The sequence below is a fragment of the Mus caroli genome, unplaced genomic scaffold, assembly GCF_978045245.1.
Source record: "Mus caroli unplaced genomic scaffold, Mus_caroli_1 scaffold_8, whole genome shotgun sequence".
Classification (NCBI taxonomy): Eukaryota; Metazoa; Chordata; class Mammalia; order Rodentia; family Muridae; genus Mus; species Mus caroli.
The window spans coordinates 39,264,451-39,282,586 of record NW_028227263.1 but is presented as its reverse complement, the minus strand read 5'-3'; the positions used below and the strand labels follow the sequence as shown (position 1 = coordinate 39,282,586).

The following is an 18,136-nucleotide window of genomic DNA, read 5'->3' as shown; positions in this document are numbered from 1 at the left end:
AGCATGACAGGAGAGCAAGGAGAACAGATTTAAAGGCCCACCAATATGTAAGATTCTGGGAAAGTGGCCCTGAGGGCCATTCCCCGAGTTAGCAGAGGGTAGCAGAGATGAAATATAGATTTTAAGATGTTAACTCAGGAATACTGGAGGGCAGTGTGTGCTAGACAGGGAGGTTTAGAAGTTGCCAGCCATAGAGTTAATCAAGGCATATCTAAATTAGCTGTGTGTGTGTGTGTCCTTCATTCGTGAATCCAGAGCACTTGGGCAGGTACAGGGTGAGCCGGGAGCCAAAGTGGTTTAACTAATTCACTGCTACACCCAGATAGTCATAGATTCACAACTCCGAACAATTCTGGCCCCATTTTAACCATTCCTAAAGCTCTATTTCTGGTAAATTTCATGATCCTCTTGGAACCTATTTCAGGAACACCAAAGATCATGAAGACTGAGGATGATGAGATGGAATACGAAGCTTCTAAAGAGGAAACCGTGACTGAGGACAAAGACTTTGGTCAGTTTATGTGTATTTTTTTAACTTTATGATAGCAGGGTTAGTTTCTAAGGACCATTATTCAGTTGAATGGTTTACTTTCAGTGTACCACTGTTATCAGTCATTCAAAGTCAATAGAACTGGAGTTATAGCCAAAGTTAGACCCAAAACCATATTGACTTGGGATTTCAAGAATACAGTATTTAGAAATTGCCTAGTCAACAGTTAACCTAGAGGTCTAGAGAAAGAACTAAGTAGTTACAAGCACTTGCTGCTCTTAAAGAAGGACCTGAGTTCAATTCCTAATACCTATATGGCTGAGAGTAAGAGGGAAGGATGGACAGAGAAGGGGATGGGTGGGCAGTGAGAATCTTAACATTGAAATTAAAGAAATTGTTTTGATCATGTGTGTCTTTGGTTCTTTTCGATTCTAACTGACTTAGATGATGGAATAGACTACAGAACTGTAATAAAGGAAAACATTTTTACTATGTGGTATAAGACCTCTTTGCCTGGAGAATTTGCAACTTTAAATTGTGTAATTACGCCTAAAGACCAAAATCTGCTGCAGCATATATTTGATGAGGATATCCAAACTTCCAAGGCTCCACAAACAGTAGTCCTTCAAGGAGCTGCTGGAATTGGGAAGACAACGTTGTTGAAAAAGGCAGTCTTAGAATGGGCAGATGGCAATCTCTATCAGCAGTTTACCCATGTATTTTATCTCAATGGGAGAGAGATTAGCCAAGTAAAGGAGAAAAGCTTTGCTCAGTTAATATCAAAGCACTGGCCTAGCAGCGAGGGCCCCATTGAACAGGTCCTGTCTAAACCCAGCAGTCTCCTCTTTATAATCGATAGTTTTGATGAACTGGATTTCTCCTTTGAAGAGCCACAGTTTGCACTGTGTAAAGATTGGACCCAGATCTCCCCAGTGTCTTTTCTCATTAGTAGTTTGCTGAGGAAAGTGATGCTTCCTGAGTCATACTTATTAGTAGCGACAAGATCCACAGCTTGGAAGCGACTAGTGCCTTTGTTGCAAAAACCTCAACGTGTAAAGCTGTCAGGGCTGTCTAAGAATGCAAGGATGGACTATATTCACCATTTGTTGAAAGATAAGGCATGGGCTATGAGTGCAATTTATTCACTAAGAATGAATTGGAGGCTTTTCCACATGTGCCACGTGTGCCACACATGCCAGATGATCTGTACTGTTCTCAAGGGACAAGTGGAGAAAGGTGGCAGTGTTCAAGAGACCTGCAAAACCAGCACGGCTCTGTTCACATACTATATCTGCAGCTTATTTCCACGCATACCTGTGGGCTGTGTTACTCTGCCCAATGAAACCCTGTTGAGGAGCCTGTGCAAGGCTGCTGCTGAAGGCATCTGGACAATGAAGCATGTGCTTTACCAGCAAAATCTCCGAAAGCACGAGTTGACCAGAGAGGACATTTTGCTTTTCCTGGATGCAAAGGTTCTTCAGCAAGACACTGAGTATGAAAACTGCTACATGTTCACTCACCTCCATGTTCAGGAGTTTTTTGCAGCTCTTTATTACTTGCTGAGAGAGAATTTAGAAGAACAAGACTACCCCTCCGAACCTTTCGAAAACTTGTATCTGTTGCTTGAAAGCAACCACATTCATGACCCTCATTTGGAACAGATGAAATGCTTTTTGTTTGGTCTACTAAATAAAGACAGAGTACGACAACTGGAGGAAACTTTCAACCTTACAGTATCCATGGAGGTAAGAGAAGAGTTACTTGCATGTCTGGAAGGATTAGAAAAGGATGACTCTACTCTATCACAGCTGAGATTTCAAGACTTGCTTCACTGTATATATGAGACTCAAGATGAACAATTCATCACTCAGGCACTGATGTACTTCCAAAAGATTATTGTGAGGGTTGATGAAGAACCCCAGTTGCGTATATATTCATTCTGTCTTAAGCACTGCCACACTCTAAAGACTATGAGACTGACAGCAAGGGCAGACTTGAAAAATATGTTGGACACAGCTGAAATGTGGTAAGTGTTGAGTTTACTAGTAATGAAGGAATTAAATTTTACAGAAGAAAACATTTCTTAGCTACTGTATGGAAGTTATGTTTAGATAATCCATCTAGAACTCTCTTGCTGAGGCATATACACAGGTTGTCTACCTGTCCTCTATTCCCCTACACTTTGCTGTTCTATGTGTGAATTTACCCTTTCCCTTTCAGGAAGTTGTCTTTTATGATCCTAAATCTGTTGAGAAGATAATGAACTATAATTTCTATATTTAACTAAAAGTAAAAGCTTATTATGTGGCATACAGTTCTATGGTAAAAAAATATGCTTAACATATTATCCAATTTTATTCTGGTACCAAGGGAATTGTGAACTCTTATGTAGGTTTTATGTTACAATTCCTAAAATTCCAAAACTGAGACACATAGGTGTTGGTGTAGAAAACAGATAATTTATTCAAACATACATTAAACAATATCCATTATGCAGATTGTTGCTCATGTAGCTGCCAGTTGTCACAGCTTATTAGATGTGACAAGTTTAATGACCATTATCTGTCTAGCTCACCATTTGTCTAAGGTGTTTGTAAATAGGAAGTTCTTGAATAGTTTCCAAAAAATTAAGATCTCCATAGCTCACCACTGCGCAGTTAATCATTTATTAAATTTCCCTTCCCTAAGGTTGGGACTCAAAACCCCAGCATCTTAAAACATACTAGATAAAAATACCATTACGCAACACCCAGCCTCGTTCATTTCAATTCATTACAATACAAAGGGCTGGGGAGAGATCAATTGGTAAAGCATCTACCTTAAACATTAAAACATTTCAGCACCTAAAATCACATTGCAGAGTGACATGCATGTGTAATCATGGTGCAAAATGAATGTATAATCACAGTGCCAGGGAAGACAGACTCAAGCAGATTACTGGAACTCATTAGCCAGCTAGCCTAGCCTATTTGGCTTTTTCTAGGCCAGTGAGGAAACCTTGCCTCATAAACAAAATACTCCACCAGAGGAACAACACCTGAGATTGTCTTCTGGTGTCCACAGGAGTGCATACACTGGCACATATACCTACAGGAAAGCAGATACATAAGCTTGGATGTAGTTGATCACACTTTAATCTCAGCACTACAGAGGCAGATCTGTTAGTTTGAGGTCAGGTTGGTCTATATACCAAGTTCTAGACTAGCTGGGATAGATACACAGGGAGACTCTAACTCAAAATTAAAAAAAAAAAAAAAAAAAAAAAAAACATACACACAGATGATGTAGGTCAGACTCCTTCCCCCCCAAGTTTCTTGCTACCAAGTGAATGGAGTCTATGCAGTTTTTATTTCTTATGTGTTCATGGAAATGGATGAGAATGGATAAGGGGGTGGGGCTGGGTAAATAAAGTCTTGGGCCAGCCAGAGAAGGTGTCTGGTGGACTGTCCCTAGCAAAGATGTACCTAATGCTCTTTCATAGCATATTTTTATCCAATAGCATCTTCTAACACAAAAGTGACTTTTCTTTTTTTTTCAATTATGCAGCCTTGAGGGTGCTGCTGTTCAAATCATTCACTACTGGCAAGATCTGTTTTCTGTGCTTCATACAAATGAGTCCCTGATAGAAATGGATCTGTATGAAAGCAGACTTGATGAATCATTGATGAAAATTTTGAATGAAGAATTAAGTCACCCAAAGTGTAAACTACAAAAACTAATGTAAGTCTTGCATGGGAGAGTGAGGAGGCTGGTATTTTGAGACCGGCTTTCTCTGTCTAGCCCTGGAACTCATTCTGTAAATCAGACTGGCCTCACACTCAAGATACCACCTACCTCTGCCTCAAAAGTAGGGCAATTAAAAGCATACCTCACCACTATCTGACACATGAGAAATTTTAATGGGGGTTTTCCACCATCTTTCTTTGTCTTACCTTCTACTTGCTAGGGGAAAACAGTAGCAAATAGAAACTATCATATGACACACAAAGGCTTTGTTGTCAATGAGGGATGGTAGTAGACCCATAACTCTTGTTGCCTAGTGACCTAGATCCATTTGAGTAAGTATAACTGTTTGTCCAAGGCCAAAATCATGAAATATTCTAAAAATATTTTTTCTTCATTAAGTGATGAAGTGATGTGATTGTACTTAACAATCACTGTACAAAATATTCTAAGAACAGAGAAAAATGGAGATGCCTGGGAATATGGGAATATGAGTTCACTTGTTCTGGGAAAGATGCAATGGTTGTAGTAGCAGTCAGCATGTGGTTTTGAGGCTCAATTAAGAATGTTCTAGCTTCCTACCAAATATTCTCCCCTAGAATCTCATTTTTTGAGAACTCTGTCATATTTTAAGCATATCTAAGCCTATAGATAAGGAGAGGCCACTGGATGTATGAGTCCTTTTTACTCATCTCTGAGCATCTCCCTCACATTGTCTTTCCCCAAATGTCACTGGTGTAAATATAAATGATGCTACCTCTTGGGTAGTTTCTTATAAAACAGAAGGGTCCCTCTAAGGGATGATACCATGGTGACTGTTCTCAATTAGGCTTCTTGATGGTAAGTCGTTTTTCCCCTGAAAACAAAATTGCTTCTAATATACTTACAAAATGAGTTGGGGAAGATGGTTAGCTGTGTAAATGGGCAAAAGCACTTTCTTGAGGGCACTAAGCTAGGAAGAGAGGGAATGGAGGAAGACTGCTGGATAATGAGCTGGAAAGGAAGGAAGTGGTTTCCAGGGGTTTACTAGTTAAGGTGAAGTATGGACAGATGGAATTCTGGTCTATAAGAGGCACTGCAGAAAAATCAAGTATATTAAATGAAAATGCATTTAGGAGGAAGTAAAGAAAAATCAGGAAATGAACTTTTTTATTTATTACCTATACTACCCTCTGTATACTTAAGCCCACAGAATGATGGCATATCTGCAACAGTATATGTTGCTAATGATAGACATGTGGTAGATGATTTTGTGTATTTACTTTTGATTATAGAAAGGATTTAATTGTTGTAAGTTGATGTTATCATCGCAGAATTTGGAGTGACCTGGATAATTGTGGTAGTCATTCCTAAAAGTTGAGAGGCTAACTTCCCTGATTTTCATTTCCATTTACATCTCCAGTAATGTCAAATTAATTGAGAATGTCAGTTGTCAGGCTACAAACCCAAAGCTATGTGGTAGCCTTGGTGGTGGTGGTTTGATGGTGGTGGTAGCAGTTCTCTGAAACTCTGTTTGGAGCTTTACCCTGGAGTATGAGAAACCCAGAGTCAGAGAAGAGATGAGAATAAGAATTGAAGATGATGAAACTATGGGTGGAGATAATTATATAATCATTCTACATATATTTCTTTTGAAGAATCAGAGCTGTCGATTTCCTGAATGGCTGTCAGGATTTTACTTTCTTGGCTTCCAATAAGAAGGTGACACATCTTGACCTGAAAGATTCTGATTTAGGAGTCAATGGACTAAAGACCTTATGTGAAGCCTTGAAATGCCAAGGATGTAAATTACGGGTGCTTAGGTAAGCTTGAGTTTTCATTATAACTTGGACTTATGTCTGCCCAGTAGACACTTGAAGTCTGGACTTGGTGTTCCCAGGGCTGGATAGTGGAAGTCTACTTTTCCAGTTCATCCCCAACCGCAGGAAGACTACTCACTCCGCTCATTCCCCCATGAAACACTTTTCACTGTATATTTGTGTCCTTTATCTTTCAAATGAAGAGAGGGAATAGACCAAGAATTAATGAACATTTAACACTTTTCTTAGTTCTGGCATATATTATGTCTTTGATTAATGATAACAGGAACCAATGTTAGAGAAAGCTCCATTGTACTCGATTATTGATAGCAAATCCCTGCCATCTTCAACTGTGGCTCAGAGCCAGCCCTGGAAGGCTGAGAAAGAACAGTGTAGCAACTGTCAACTGTCAAGGTGTATGCTCACTGTCATGTACTGTTCCTCTTATGCTGGCCCTCCAGTTGATGCTCTTTAGGAATAAGGAGAACCTTAGCCATCATACTTAGTTTACATATTGGATGATAGCCTTTAAGAAAACTTATTGTCTAGTGAAAGTCAGTTAAATCAGTTTCTCTCATGCACAAAACCAGAAAAATGGATTCATCTTAGAATTTTTTATAATCCCTGGACAGTTCTGTGAGTCAAGACTGAATCTTAATGCATGAAGGGCCAAGGTAAGTTACTTCCCATAAATAAAACATATAGTCCAGGTTCTTGAAACATAGCAAAACCTGGCATAAGGGCTTTTGAAAATAGGAAGGTGAATTCTGTGACCACTGGGTTTTTTTTTTTAAGTCTTAACCAGGTTTTTAAAAATGAAATTCACTTAACATAGGTTTTTAAAAGATGAAATTCACTTAACACATAGCATCTCAAAGAGTTGATGGGCAAGTCTTGAGTATGGTTGACAGTAGGTCAGGTTGAGACAGAAACTTAATTACCAGGCAAGTAGACTTAGGATTAAACCTGTATTATCTGGAAGCCACGTGAGACATATGTCACTGGTTCTTATGACTAAAAATAAAATAAAGAAAATATCCACACTGTTATTTGTTAGGGAAGATGTTTTCTTACAGTGTTATCTATGGATCTAAAACAAAAGCTTTGGCACTGGAAGTGGCAGGACATAAGACCCCTTTTCTGTTGAGATTTGAATAATGCATTATACTGAAGATACTCAACGTAGGTTTATATAGTAGGCTGCTGAGTCAGAGACTCTAGATGTAACTTGACTTAGTAGAGCCAGCAGTGACTGTTGTGTCAGGAGTTATCAAGTTTGCAGTAATCCTACATTATGGAAGACTGGTTGTTTTCTAAATGTGTGGCCACGTGTGTGTTATAATCTCTAGTCTTGTAGGCCTCCTAAATAATTCATTTGGGGATAATATCCAGCTTCCTATTTGCTTTAGATCTCATTATATTTGGACAGTATTAATGTCCTTATTAATCTGGTTTGTGCATAGATCATGCTGAGCTGAACTCTTTAGAGGTGGATTTTGATATTTTACTTTCTGGTTTTACATGATATGCGTTATGAAAGTGTTGGAAAGCAGAACTTCCCAGGCTTATCTGCTAACTTGGGTCCCTTATCATAAGAATTTTGCAAATATAAGACTAAAATGTACTAGAAAAGTTTAAATTATAGATTTCAGATATTTTGTACCTGACATACTGAAAAGGTACAAATATACTACCATTTTTCATGGGAATGTTTCACTTTAATTTCATAAATTTTATCTTGATGAGAAAATGTATTGTCCTTTTCTTGGTGGGTGTTTTTAACCATTGCATACTGTGGAATAGGAATATGAAGGGAAAGCCTAGGGTAGATGAGTGTATATCGTTAATTGTAGAAGTAGTCAATCTGAGAGGCAAGGCCATCATGGCCTACATGGTAGAGTATTCTAGGCCAACCAAAGTTACAGAGTAAGTCCTTCTCTTTCCCCTCTCTCTTCTCTCCCCCATACCTTCCTAGCAGTACACTAGGCCTCTGCCCACCTACTGCATGCCATGATGGACTGAAGCCTTTGAAACCATGAACAAGAGAAATCTTACCCCACTTAGTTACTTGTTTATTTTGTCACAGTGACAAAAGACAGGATGACACTGAACTGCTTCTGTTCCTACTAATACAAACCTGACTTGTGATAAAGGGAATCTAGTGATTCGGTTAAAAAAGGTTACTTAAAGGCTAGGCCTTGCTAATAAAATAAAAAAAAATTTAAAACAATACAAATAAAATAACTTTTAAAAAAAGACAATAGAGTATGCCTGGAATGTCCTATCACCTGACTCTTAAACATACTGTGCACACAGCCCATGTCACCTCTGCATAGGCCTCTGTGCAAGTATTTAGAAGGATACCACATGTACTTTCTGTTTCACTCAATTTTATTTGCTTCTTATTGTTTTTATAATGTGGAAGTGGGGATTGAACCCACAGCTTTGTGCATGCTAGGCAAGCACTCTGCCAACCAAGCAATAACCCCTTATTTTCTTTTCTTTTTTTTTTCTCATTCTTTTTCTTTTATTGGATAGTTTCTTTATTTACATTTCAAATGTCATCCCCTTTCCAGGTCTCCTCTCTGGAAACTCCCAACCCACCCCACCACCACCACCACCCTGCCTCTACCCCACCTACCCACCCACTCCCATCTTTCCACCCTGGCATTATTCTAACTCTGTAGAAGCTCACTTAAGATGTATAGACTTTGGGTCTGACTAACCTTACTGGGTAAAGTTCTTTTAATTTACCAATTGCTTTAACAATAAAAATTTTCAATATTAAAGCAAAATTAGGTTGTTTAGAAAATGTGAGTTGACTCGAGAATAAAAACCCATGGGAGACATAGATTTGGCACTTGACTTGTGGTTCATCTTTGCTCTGCAAATCAGTGTACAACGTCAACATCCTAGCTTCCCTCTGTCCCATCTTCTCGTTGTAGGTATAGGCAACCCCTTTCCTCATTGTGAAAAAAAAATACCATTTAATGGATTTAAAAGTGTAGTCATCCAAATTTTTGAAAGGCATTGGGATTTTCTAGCCTGATAGAGAACTAAGTAGGACTACAGAAGAAGCATCTATCAGGCCCATATACTTCAGCTATTAAATATTTTGGTTTATGAAAGGAAGCTGAATTTTCCTGCCCCCCACCCCGGCCAGGCTGAGTGAAATGGTTCTAATTCTCTGAAATGTCGTTTCCCCTTCCTTGTGTTGCTTTTCAGGTTGGCATCCTGCGACCTGAATGTAGCCCGTTGTCAAAAGCTATCCAATGCTCTCCAAACCAATAGGAGCCTGGTATTTCTGAATCTGTCCCTCAACAATCTATCAAATGATGGAGTAAAGTCGTTGTGTGAGGTCTTAGAAAATCCAAACTGTTCTCTAGAGAGACTGGCGTGAGTCAATGAACTGGATAGGAATAATGTGTGGGTTAACATAGCTGGGTCAGGGTTCCTTTGTATGCCTTTCTATTTTCCTTCTTTTGTCTTGGGATTAAGTCTAGAACCTTGAACATGGTAAGCATCTAATAACACTAAGCTATATGGCCAGATGTCCTCTTTTCCCAAGTATGCCTCTGTGTGTCTATGTCTCTGTGTCTGTCACTTTCAGTCTGGCTCTGGCTCAGTGTATATGCACCTCTGTCACTATCTGTGGGGGGAGCGGGGTGGGCCTGTGAGAGGGGTCGGCCTGTGAGAGGGGTCTGTCTACTGGGGGGGGGGGTCCTCTGTAGATTCTGCCTGGATGTGTTGATGGGGAGGGAGTATGTGTGACTGGGGGTAGGGTGGGGCCTGTGTCTGGGGGTGGGGGTGTCTGGGAGTTGATGGTATGAGTCTGTGTCTGGGGGTGGAAATGGAAGTGTGTTGGGGGATGGGGTGGGTGGGGGTATGTGTCTGTGGGAGAGTAGAGGTGTCAGTAGGTGTGGGTCTCTCTCTGCCCCCCTCCACCTCTCGCCCTCCTCTCACCCCCCTCCCCCTCTCTCTCTGGCAAGGGCTTACCAACTGAACTATTTTCCCAGCCCTATCCTCTTGTGTTTGGCTTTATACTTTTCTATTTTGTTTTCACACTTTCTAGACCTCTCTCCCATTTTGTCTCATTCTCTCCAGTACTTAAATGCAATGGACTTCACAAGTTAAATGTTTGTTGGGGTTGATTCTACAGGAAAATTGGCCGATATAAGTATCAGATAGTTTCCTAATGGAGTAAGGCAGGACCTTTGGAAACTGATGCGTGGGTCCTTTTCCATCTATTTCCACTTCAGCTTAGCAAGCTGTGGCCTCACAAAAGCTGGTTGCAAAGTTCTTTCCTCAGCTCTCACCAAAAGCAAGAGGCTGACACATTTATGCTTGTCAGACAACATCTTGGAAGATGAAGGGATAAAGCTGCTCAGCCATACCTTGAAGCATCCACAGTGTACTCTGCAGAGCCTTGTGTGAGTGTTGGCTGTCATCTTCCCAAACTAACATAGCTTAGAATGAATGTATGTGTGTATGTACACTCTCTCTCTCTCTCTCTCTCTATATATATATATATATATATATACATATATATATATATATTAGAATCTTTAAAAACCACAACTTGTAAATGATTTTTGTTGAGCATGTTTTCATATTATTTTGGGGTTTTGATATGTTAGCAATTGCTTCCTCAAAGGCTCTAGTTTTCTTCTGGATGTTCTAAAAGTCATACCTGATGACTATCGTGCATACTTTTATATACTACTGATAACTTTTCTATCTTGTTGCTTTATCTCTAACTTCCTGTATGATCATTTCCATATTATGAAATTTTGAAATAATTTGATATGATTGTGTGTTGCTTGGGCTAGCTTTGAACTTGCTATGTAGTCTGGGCTAACTTTGAACTTGCTATGTAGCCTAAGCCAGTCCAGAATTAGAAATTCCCCTGCTTCAGCCTTCCAAGTGCTTGGATTCTAGGCATGTACTATATACTCAGGCCAGATGTTTACATTTTTTGTAAGTCATTATGTCTTATAACTCCTAAAACTTCTCATTTCTAGAAATAACTTTTTAAAATGTAATTTTGTAATCCTATAATTTTTAATTCTTTTTAAGCATACATTATCCCAAATTTATCCTGAATTTAATGTTTACATATTTAGTTTTTCCAAATTAATTTTGTTGTAAGGGTTATATTTATTTCTCCCCCATATATAAGGCATATTGTACCAAAATTATTAAATTACTGATTTAAAACATCACTATCATATACAAAGAATACTGTCTTTGCTTATTCCTATTATAGTTCTCATGCCTGATTCTCTATTCCATGTAGCTACTGTTGCAAGAGTGGACTATATACATTTTTAGGAAAATAAAAGATTACCATTTGATTTATAGTATGAAAAGCTAAGCCAGGTGTGGTGCCTGTAATTCTAGAACTAGGGAGACTGTGGCAGAAGCATTGCATTTCAAACCCATTTTGGGTAGTCCAACCTGTGTTGCAAAGTGAGACCCTGTTTTAGAAAATTGGAAAAAGGGACAGATATTGGGATTGGCTCTGAAGAGAGTGAGTCCAGTTTTTAAGAGTTTGATGTAGATGTGACTCCTGAGGGGACAAGATGGCAGTAGGAAGTCTGCCCTGAGATGGAATGTTGAGCAGACATGAGACTTTGGGCAATAGAGGCTGACTCCCATCTTTCCTCATACTGTGCTTCTCTGTAGGCTTAGGTCTTGCAGTTTCACTCCGATTGGCAGTGAGCATCTCTCCGCCGCTCTCCTGCACAACAGGAGCTTGGTACATCTGGACCTGGGACAAAACAAGCTGGCGGATAATGGAGTGAAGCTTCTGTGTCACTCCCTCCAGCAGCCACACTGCAATCTTCAGGAGCTGGAGTAGGTTTTTTATGATTCTAGTGTTGTGTACTTTGGACTATGGGTGATCTTGGAAGGCAGGGGAGAGGTGAAAGGAAGAACTGAGAAATATGAGTATCAGAGGAGGAGATTAGATCGGACTCTTCTCTCATTCTGTTGGAGACAAGCTAAAGAACCCTGTTTGGTTTAAAACCAAACCAAAACCTACAATTACTATGACCATCATGGTCTTCTTCCCTCAGAGTTCAGAGGCATCAGGCTGAACAGGAGGCATTTTAGTTTTTGATTGTGCCCTAGTAAATCTATTGTCTACCAGCTACATCCACAAGGCTGAAATTTCTCTACTAGTTTTCCTTTCAGGTTTATTCGTTTTTCCAAAAGGTATTTAATTATTTTAATTATAATTTTATGTATATGGGTGGTTTTCCTGAATGGATGCCCGTGTACATGTGCATGCCTGGTGCCCAGGAAGGCCAGAAGATTCTCGATTCCCTGAGACCGGAGACAGACAGTTGTGAGCCTCCACGCAAGTGCTGGTAATTAAACTGGACCGCCTGGCAGAGAGAATACTCCTAACCACTGAACCATCTTTCCATTTCCAGGCTTATATTTAAACCAGGTTTATATTTAAACCTAATTTTCCTGTTAGGTTAATATTCAAAGAAACCGGAAGGTTTTGTGTTATTATAATTAATATATTTTTCTTCTTAATCCTACCATTTAATTTTTGGGGGTTTCCATACAAAGTATTGAGGTTCATCTCCATATGTTTATGTCCTTATATTCTGTATTCATTTTTCCTCCCCTTGTGGATGTCCCAATGCCCCCCTTCCTCTATTTCCTATTCCCACCTCTCTTGAGATCTCTCCTTTCGTCCTCATGATTCCCTTTCCAGTTAATTTTTCAGTTAGTTTTCTATTTTAGTTTTGAGATGAGGTCTCACTGAGCAGCAAGACTAGCTTAGAAGTCACCACTTCCCGACTGTTTCTTGAGCACTGGAAGAAGGGAGATACCATTACTTTGCCCTAAAGTCCAGTTTTAAAAGTAGCCATTTTCATTCCTGAGCTATCTTAAGAATGCAAGAATATGCAGAGGCAGGCAGATTTCTGAGTTTGAGGCCAGCCTAGTCTACAAAGTGAGTTCCAGGACAGCCAGAGCTATACAGAGAAACCCTGTCTCAAAAAAAAAAAAAAAAAAAGCAAGAATATGCATGGTTTAAATACATCATGGTGATAATTGTATGGGTGAGATTCCCTTTCATTTGGTGCTATTCCAGAAAATCTTTAACTACTTTAAATTATCCTGTGGATTAATTTAATGACTTTATGATATTTAATAATTCATCATATAAAAACTCCAAAATGAAATAAGACTGAGGTGTCAGTCTCAACCTAGTTGGCAGATCAATCTTCTCATGATTGAGTCCTTAGAGAGAGAAATCCTGCATATAGATTTATTTTTTATGGGTATGGAAGTTTTGCCTGCATGTGTGTCTGCACCACATGTATGCCTGGTATCCATGAAAGGCAGAGTGTTTGAGCCCTGGAACTGAAGTTGTAGACAACTGTGAGCATCCATGTGAGTACCAGGAATTGAATCTAGGTCCTTTGGAAGAGCAGACAATATTCTTAACCACTGAGCCATTTTTCCAGCTCTATAGCCCCAGCATTTCTTCAACTTTTATTTTCAGCTTCTTAGCATACCCAAAGTGTTATCCTGACTGGATTGAGTCATGAAAGCTGTTACAGTTTGAATTTGAAATGTTCCACCCCAAAAGTTTAGATGTTGAAAATCTTCATTATACAGAGCTTATCTGGGGATGTGATAGAAAGAAACCTCACCCACATGGATTCTGCTTGGAAGAAGCCTGTGAAGGCTCACTTCTCCCCACCCCTGTACTTCCCTTCCCTTTCCAGCTTCTTAGCCTGACATTTGGTTGGCATGTTACCTGCCACACCCTTCTAACATAATGCTTTGCCTCATCTTGGACACTTGAAGTTTGCCTTATTTTCAGGTATTTGGTAACAACTCCCAAATGAGTTTATTGTAACATCTAAGCACCAATCCACATCCTTAGGGACAAGATATATATGTGTGTTACTCTGAATTTCCTTGATCTTTACTCAGCTTGATAAGATAAGCCAATGCCTTTCCTGTAACCACAAAAACAATTTCTAAGAGACCAGTATATCAGCCAGGCATGGTGGCGCATGCCTTTAATCCCAGCACTCGGGAGGCAGAGGCAGAGGCAGGCAGATTTCTGAGTTTGAGGCCAGCCAGGCCTATACAGAGAAACCCTGTCTCAAAAACCAAAAAAAAAAAAAAGAGAGAGAGAGAGAGACCAGTATATCTAAGGCCTTTGCTCAGCCTACCTTCTCTCCTTAATACACATGTTTGTGGCCACCTTCATAGCCTCTGGGAAGCCAATGCAGTTTTCTCAGTAGTTATAAAAATTAGGATTCTAAAACCCACCACCACATCAAGAGAAAACGGGAGTCTAATGCCAAGAGGACTGATGTGATGCTCTTGTCAAGAGATGTGAAATGCTAATGAAGTAAAAATAAAGACCCATGATGAATATATTCCATGTATTGATACGCAAGGATAAAGAACCTCAAATAAAATGATACCACAAAGAAGGCAGTTACTTTAGGGATGAAAGATGGAATGAATTTGCTATTTGAGCATATAATTAGCAGAAGAAAAAGGAAAAGCAAGTGAAATAACAGCAGATGTGACAAATGGGTGCCAGGGTTGACACATGTATACCTTTTCAGCTAGGATCTACTAGGAGTGTAGGCTGGCTTTACACTCATTCTGTAGCACAGGCAAGTCTCCACCTCATGATTCTTTACCCAAGTACCAGAAATTACAGACTTGTGCCCCATGAGGTAAAGCTTGTGAATGTTCAAAGGACCTGGGAGAAATATCTTTCTATAGGTAGCTTTATTGTTTGTTCTTTAATATAATAATTTTGGTCTTTGAAATTTTTAAATATATTTTCACTATACCTATTACTCTTTCCACTACCTCCACAACTTCCTTCTCCGCTTCATGTCCTCTTTTTAATTTGCTATTTTAGAACCCGCTAACTAAAGAGTACTGATCCTATGCAAAGGTATGGGGTCATCTATTAGAACATAGCTACACTCCCAAAAGAAAACATTCCCTCTCAAAACTTGTCAACATAGAGGTGCTGCCATCTTTCATCCATTTTGATACTGAGCTGATAACCACAGCTGCTGTGAGTTTGAATACAACAGCCATATCATGGCCAAAAGATAGAATTTTAACAACTCTGTCTCTCTGTGTCTGTGTGTCTTTTGGTATCTATGTGTATAGCAGATTGAAACTGGGGCTTTTACAATTGACCTATACCCCAAGACCTCCAAACTTACTTTAAAAACATATAAAAAGAACAACAACAAAAACCTTAAGTCCTACAGGGTACCCTTACGGCTCCTTGGAAAAGTTTTCATCCTTTTTTTTTTTTTCTGAGACAGGGTTTCTCTGAATAACAGGCCTGGCTGTCCTGGAACTCTTTGTAGGCCAGGCTGGCCTCAAACTCTAAGAGATCTGCCTGCCTCTCCCTCTCCTTTGTCAGAGTGGCAAGTGTTCTTAACCACTGAGACATCTCTCCAGGCATTAATAATTCATTTTAAAATGGATATACTTCACTCATGCTACTGGGCATTAGTGGTGGTACACAACTGTCTGTACTGCAGTACAGGGAGGATCAAGCACAGTATTCTGACTTCTCTAATACTAGGAGTGTATGCTGTGTACACATATGCAGGCAAAACACTCATACATATAATCTTTTAAATACCTAGGGAAAAATCAAAAGTGCTTTTAAAAAACCAATATGCAATCAACTTTATGAGAGATAACTGTTTATACATTGGTTTCTTCTGCTCATTAAGAAATTCCATCTGTTTCTATTGATATTAAGCCACCTCAGTTATGTCCTGGGTTGTACTAATACATAGAAAAAGAGGTTTAACTGCCTGGGCAACTCTCCTGGAAGAACATAGCTCATGCTACTAAAGAGCTCTTTCCTTCTCTTACGTGTTTTCCATAGGTTGATGAGCTGTGTTCTCACGAGTAAGGCTTGTGGGGATCTGGCTTCTGTTCTTGTGAACAACTCAAACTTGTGGAGCCTAGACCTTGGGCACAACATCTTGGATGATGCTGGTCTGAATATTCTGTGTGATGCTTTAAGAAATCCAAACTGCCACATTCAGAGGCTAGGGTGAGTTCAGAGAAAGGTAATTTTGTATGTGGAGAATTAAAAAACAAATGGTGCTATAGAAGATAAGTTACTTTGAGAAATAAGGATCAGAATTTCAAATATATGGGCCTGTATTTTATATGCCTTTTGCTATAGAATCTCCATTTTGCCTTTTTCTCTAGTGTTATCTCTTTAGTATTATCCTATTGGGGCCCTCCATGCTCTGTCATTGTTCAGATATTCCAGTTGTCCTTGAATGAAATTTTCATATGAAATAGAGGACTTTACCAATCATGCTTCTGTAGAAATGCCAAGTTCTCAAGGAGCTTGTAATCTCCTGTCCTTTCTATATACTCATGTTCATTCAGTCCTAGATCCTCAGAACTGACAAGAACCAAAATTGTAGGAGAGAAACAATTCTTAAACTTTCCTCTGACCACCACACATAGTCTCAGCACTGTGGCATGCACACACCTCCACGAATGATTTCCTCCAGTGTGATATGGAAGTTTAAGACAAAAAAAAAAATCCCTTTTATCCTCAAATCACTTTTTTGTTATGGTGTTTTATCACAGCAATCTGAACCCTGATTTAAGGCACCTACTAGAAGCTCTCCCCTAGCCCTGGATGTGTATTTACATAAATAACACTGTGCTTTTGAAACCTTGTTATTTCTTGCTTTTTAAGGACTCAGTACCATGTTTCTAAGTTTCTACTTGGGACTGGTGAGATGGTTCAGTAGGTAAAGGGGCTTAACACATTGGACAAATAGAATTGGAATTCATGTCAGAAGGAAATATGCTTAACTCATAATTATGTGAGTTCCTGTAGTTCATGAATTCACTCTAGCTATATTCATATCTCTTTTAATTTCTAAGATTATCTTCCAAAGCTCACAGATCTCTTAAGTGCTTGTCCTATGCCATAAAATAAAGTTATTTGTCTTTTTGTCTCTCCTCCCTGTAGATTGGAAAACTGTGGTTTGACCCCTGGTTGCTGTCAGGATCTCTTAGGTATCTTATCTAACAACAAAAGTGTGATACAAATGAACTTAATGAAGAATGCCCTTGATCATGAAGCAATTAAGAATTTATGTAAAGTCTTGAGATCTCCAGCATGCAAAATGGAATTTCTAGCGTAAGTCTTAAATTGCTTCTCAGAGGCACTATGTCCTATGTTGAGAGATTTCGGTACCCATTCTTTCATTGATGCCCTCAGAATCAGCCTGCTGCACTTTGATAGATTGATCTGGAACCAAACAACCTCGATTTGAGTTCTGGCCCCACCCCTGTTTAACTAGATTTGCTAGTATCTCAAAGTAGTCTGTAAAGTGGAAAAATTGATAAAAATCTATCCTTGAGGCTATTCCAAGGACCTATGACTTGAGGCTGACACAGTGCCCAGTATAATTAACAAGAATATGTTGGTTGCTTCCCTGAGAAGAGGCTCCCAGAGGCCCTTGTTAATATGCCACTTTCTTTGCTGCATCTCCTTCACCACATCTTGAATTCCCACTTGCCATCAGCGTTAAATTCCCTGTGTTAGCAAAGGTTTGTTTCTTCTCCTGAAGCTTTAGAAGGTAGAAAAGATGTTCATTTATTTTCTCAGGTTAGACAAAAAGGAAATATTGAAGAAGAAAATCAAGAAGTTTCTGGTCGATGTAAGAATTAATAATCCACATTTGGTCATTGGGCCAGAGTGTCCTAATACAGAAAGTGGGTGCTGGTGGAATTATTTCTGAAGAACCGGATGTGCCTGTAAAAAATTTAAAAACCTAACTTCCAAGTGGCAAAGTCTTTAACTTGTAAGAAACACTGTTTATGTCCAGAAGCACTGAAGTACATTCAGTAGGGATAGGTTGCTCACGTCTCTGTAAAATGTTTGTTGGGTTTCACACGGAGGTTGAGAAAGTAAAGCAAAGCACAGAAAATGCTACAAGTGTCATGTTTTTATTCACTATGGAGCTTAAAACCCTGGGAAATAGAGAAATGAACCGGATGATGGGACTTGTCCCAGTTAGTGTTACTTATTGCTGTGATGAAACACCACCACAACCAA

General features: G+C 39.3%; 1 protein-coding gene across 2 annotated transcripts; it reads left to right on the top strand.

The window, feature by feature from the left end:
• The first annotated feature begins 438 nt into the window (after positions 1-438).
• On the top strand, positions 439-17,998 carry Nlrp14 (NLR family pyrin domain containing 14). 2 transcript variants are annotated; one of them, XM_085842523.1, is made up of 10 exons: positions 439-511; positions 947-2,516; positions 4,037-4,210; positions 5,851-6,015; positions 9,238-9,408; positions 10,272-10,442; positions 11,698-11,868; positions 15,929-16,099; positions 17,045-17,215; positions 17,687-17,998. In XM_085842523.1, exons 1-10 carry the CDS (start codon positions 439-441, stop codon positions 17,817-17,819), a joined length of 2,970 nt encoding a protein of 989 aa, XP_085698649.1. In that variant the 3' UTR covers positions 17,820-17,998. The 2 variants fall into 2 exon arrangements, with proteins under 2 accessions (XP_085698649.1, XP_021023555.1); XM_021167896.2 differs by having other exon boundaries at positions 935-2,516.
• Positions 17,999-18,136: the final 138 nt, after the last annotated feature.

Coding starts and splice junctions, on each gene's coding strand:
- Nlrp14 (XM_021167896.2), top strand. CDS start 439: ATGAAGACTGAGGATGATGAGATGGAATACGAAGCTTCTAAAGAGGAA. Junction 11,869..15,928: donor TGCAATCTTCAGGAGCTGGA/GTAGGTTTTTTA, acceptor TGTTTTCCATAG/GTTGATGAGCTGTGTTCTCA. Junction 17,216..17,686: donor TGCAAAATGGAATTTCTAGC/GTAAGTCTTAAA, acceptor TTATTTTCTCAG/GTTAGACAAAAAGGAAATAT.